Consider the following 3980-nt stretch of genomic DNA (forward strand, 5'->3'; position numbering starts at 1 on the left):
TTTTGCCCCCACATAGACAGAGGCGAGCCCCAAAGCATCCCGCTCCATCAGTGAGGGGCCTTGGCTTCCATCACCACGTGACGCAGTCAGGAAAGCAGGTGGCCGAGCTTGTGCTACCACGAGGCAGCTAGCACAGGTGCTAGCAAGGATCCAGGCCAACGTGTACCTGACCATCTCAGATGTCGAGAACAGCGTTGGTTTTCAAGACGGCAGCTGGTTTGCTTGCATCCGAAGCTCGGATACAGTAGTATCCGGAGCTGGAGCTGGGCTACAATCTTTTGTGAGCGCCCAGAGGGAGGACCGACGTCAGTACGGACCCGTGGCGCCAAGGGCAGTGGGACCAAGATGACCGCGAGGTGTGCTGAGGTCAGTACGCCCCAGCCTTGCGACACAGAGTGTGATGCGAGGCTCACACCGGAGTGAGAGAGCCACTGGGGATCAACGTGTGTTGAAGCAGCAGCGTTAGAAGGAGCAGTCAGCTGGAGCTGAGACTTAGAGATTCATTTCCTTTCAGCAGTGAAAGACAGCACCTACCAAGCAAAGCAAGGTAAGAGCTGTTATAACTACCTTCTCAACTGCTAATTTTGCCAGCGTCTGTCAACAAGAAAAGGAATCCAACTGTGGACAGTTAAACTGGCAAAATAACGCGAGATAGCTGAGAGGAAAAGAGGTGTTTGAATGGTGCATAAAATCGGGTTAACGAAAGTTTTAAGTTAAGTTTTAAAGTTGTTGTTTTTTTAAAAATAACATTTCTTTATTTTGTTTTCTACACTATTAAATGTTTGTGCAGCAGACAGAAAAGTCCACCAGCCTCCAATTAAATTTCTTCAAATGTCATTTTGTGCTTCTGTGCACTCACCTCTCCACGTTGAACGAGCAAAACGTTCATTGAAACATGATGGTCTCAACCACGTTTATACACGCACCTACAAATGGTGCAATGTTAGTGAACTCCCCACAGCAGGTGAGGAAACAGCGCCACCAAAGGATTTAGGGACGCACCTGGTTTACCACCTTTTATTTCAGATCTTAGTGAATCCGCCCCACAGAGTGTAATGCATACTAAAACATTTTCAGAACCAGGTAGTGGAGCACAATAAAAGTTACATGTTTGGGGACATTATCTGGTTTGATTTAATACTTTCTTGGCCGGACAATTGAAAAGGGTTGGTGGGCTGCAGTCGGCCCAGGGGCCATAGATTGGACACCTCTGCTCTGAAGGGTACAACATTGAAAGAAGATGAGTTTAGTCCTAGTTATAGAACTCACAGTCAATGCTTTAGATTTAAGTACTAAAGGAAAAATACAAAACTTTGTAGAGTTACATCATGTGGAGAGTAGTGGGTCTCTGAGGGAGGTCCATTCCTCAGGTCCAGCCTCCACATCCCTGTGACTGAGGGAGGAGCAGTAATAACTTATCAGGTCAACATCAGAGAGCCTGAGGCAGAACTCTGCAGAGATCAGCAGCTTCTTCTCCTCACTATGATCACACCTGATGAAGCTGAGCTCTGCTATCCACACCTGGGAAACTCCTCATGCAGGAGGATTGTGCGCCCTCACTCAGTGTATGTGCTCCTTTACATTATACTGTCCTCCATCTCTGTGCTCACTGTGACCCTCAACCTGCTGGTCATCATCGCCATCTCCCACTTCAAGTAAGGACAAGTCCTGTTGCTCTATGAACTGTTATCTTGTTGCTGAATGTATCTGTGTTTGACTCCTGCTGTTTTCAGCTTTGATGACAATTATCACTTCATATAATAATCAGTGTGTTGCTCTCTAACTCCTCCAGGAAGCTGCACAGCCCGACCAACTTCCTCCTCCTCTCTCTGGCTGTCTCAGATTTCTGTGTAGGATTCATCTTTATTTTTGAGATCCTCCTCTTGGACAACTGCTGGTATCTCAGTGCAGGATGGTGTATGTTTTACAAAGTTTTATGTAGTGTTGTCCTAACTGCATCAACAGGAAGTATTGTGCTCATTTGCATCGATCGCTACATTGCTGTTTGTGATCCTCTGCACTATCCCACTAAAGTCACTGTAAACAGAGCAAATATTGGTGTTGTTTTATGTTGGTTCTGTTCTGCTCTCTATACTCTGGGACTTTTAGAAAATATAAAACATCCAGGTGGTTTTAATTCCTGCATTGGAGAATGTATGCCATTGATGCATCCTGTTGCTATAGTTTTGGATTTCATTTTAACCTTCATCCTCCCTTTCAGCACCATCATAATCCTGTATGTGAGAGTGTTTGTGGTGGCTGTGTCTCAGGCCCGGGCCATGCACTCTCATGTTGCAGTGGTGAAACTTCAGGGTTCAGTGAAGGTTAACAAGTCAGAGCTGAAGGCAGCCAGAGTTTTAGGTGTAGTGGTTGTTGTGTTTCTGTTGTGTTACACTCCAGCTTACTTTGTTTCATTTTTAGATGATACTTTGTCAACTTTTTATTTTGTTAAATGTCTGTACTACTTTAACTCCTTTCTGAATCCTATGATCTATGTGTTTCTTTATCCCTGGTTCAGGAAATGTGTGAAATATATTCTTTCTCTTCAGATCCTAAAATCAGGCTCCAGTGAGGCCAATATTATATAGAAATAGTGAGAGCTACTGATGTTTGACCAGAGAGACAAGCTCTGATGTAAATTTTCTGTGTTCAAAATAGGGGACAGGACTCGGATAAGCAACCTGCTTCTCTCGTCTCCTTTTTCGGCATGTAAAAAAAAAAAAAAAAAAGAGAAAAAGAAAACTTCTGTGAATGCAACCATGTCGGAAATAAACTGAATAAATAAATAAATAAATAAATGTGTAAAGTAAAACTATGATGATTTATTTATTAATGATTTCATGTAATGATGAGTGTAATCTAAAGTGTGTTACATGAACAAGTGTGCATTAATCACACAAACACTCAATAGCCTGAGCGTGGCTGTGTGAACCCAATGATCTCTGTTTTTCTTTTCCCCTGGTTCAGGAAAAGTGTGAAATGCATCTTGAAGTCTGGTTCCAGTGAGGCCAACATACTGTAAAGAGAGAGAGCTGCTGACATGTAATCTGAGGATGATGTGCTGTTGATCTTTGACATGTTTCATTTTAAATTCTGATATGACAATAATTTCACAAATGAAGATGATAAAATATTTTCTGAGTCCCACAGATGTGAACAAGAGAGATTATGTGAAACTAGGAAATAATGAATCTAAACACTAGAGTTTAAAGGATGATTTTACTGAATCTTAACCATGAATGACATTTTTAAAATTTTGTTTTTTATTTCTTTTAAACGGATCACTGGAGGAGTAAACATTATTTTGTGTTTCATGTAAAAATGTGCAACAATTACACAAACACTGGAGGGCCTGAGACTGACTGAGAGCACAATAACACGAGTCCTTAGAATCAATACAAAAGATGTTTAATAACAGAATAACATACAAAATTAGTGATTAATAAATAGAGGAAGGAAAAGGTAAATTATTGTCACTTTAAAACCAGTGTTCATTAAAAGAGGCAGATGCTGCCTGAAATGAAGGACATATAAACCAAGGAGGGGATTTTAGAAGTGACAAGAGTTTTATTATTGTATATGTTTTTTATTAGATTTGTTTGTTACAGTGTTACTATTGAAATGTTGTGAAATGTAAAGTTAACTTGTTTTAATTTTTTTTAAAGAAAAAAATGAATAAATATTTTTTGCAAAAGGAGCAGCCTGTGACTTCAATTCAAAGTGTCCTTGACCATCCAGAACAATTATTTCTGTGTTTAGTCTCTTTGTCTTCATGTGAAATGTTCACACGCTCAGAATTTGATCATTTATTTTAAAACATTTTAGACCCAAATCTGTGCTAGTCAGGCTCATTGGCAACATTTAGGCTCAGTCTGAATAATCAAGAAATGTCATAGACTTAGTGAGAAACAAGTTTGTTTATATAGGTTATACACTGAAATATGAACTGAAAAGCATTTAAAGATAAAGGGTGGAGGACA

General features: G+C 40.5%; 1 protein-coding gene across 1 annotated transcript; it reads left to right on the plus strand.

Moving 5' to 3' along the window:
• The first annotated feature begins 633 nt into the window (after positions 1 to 633).
• LOC114463116 (trace amine-associated receptor 4-like) lies at positions 634 to 3538 on the plus strand. Its single transcript, XM_028446386.1, has 3 exons — positions 634 to 1655; positions 1793 to 1850; positions 2968 to 3538. The coding sequence occupies exons 1-3, from the start codon at positions 1483 to 1485 to the stop codon at positions 3004 to 3006; spliced, it is 270 nt and encodes an 89-aa protein (XP_028302187.1). The 5' UTR covers positions 634 to 1482; the 3' UTR covers positions 3007 to 3538.
• Positions 3539 to 3980: the final 442 nt, after the last annotated feature.

This window comes from Gouania willdenowi, chromosome 5 (genome assembly GCF_900634775.1).
Source record: "Gouania willdenowi chromosome 5, fGouWil2.1, whole genome shotgun sequence".
Taxonomy (NCBI): domain Eukaryota; kingdom Metazoa; phylum Chordata; class Actinopteri; order Blenniiformes; family Gobiesocidae; genus Gouania; species Gouania willdenowi.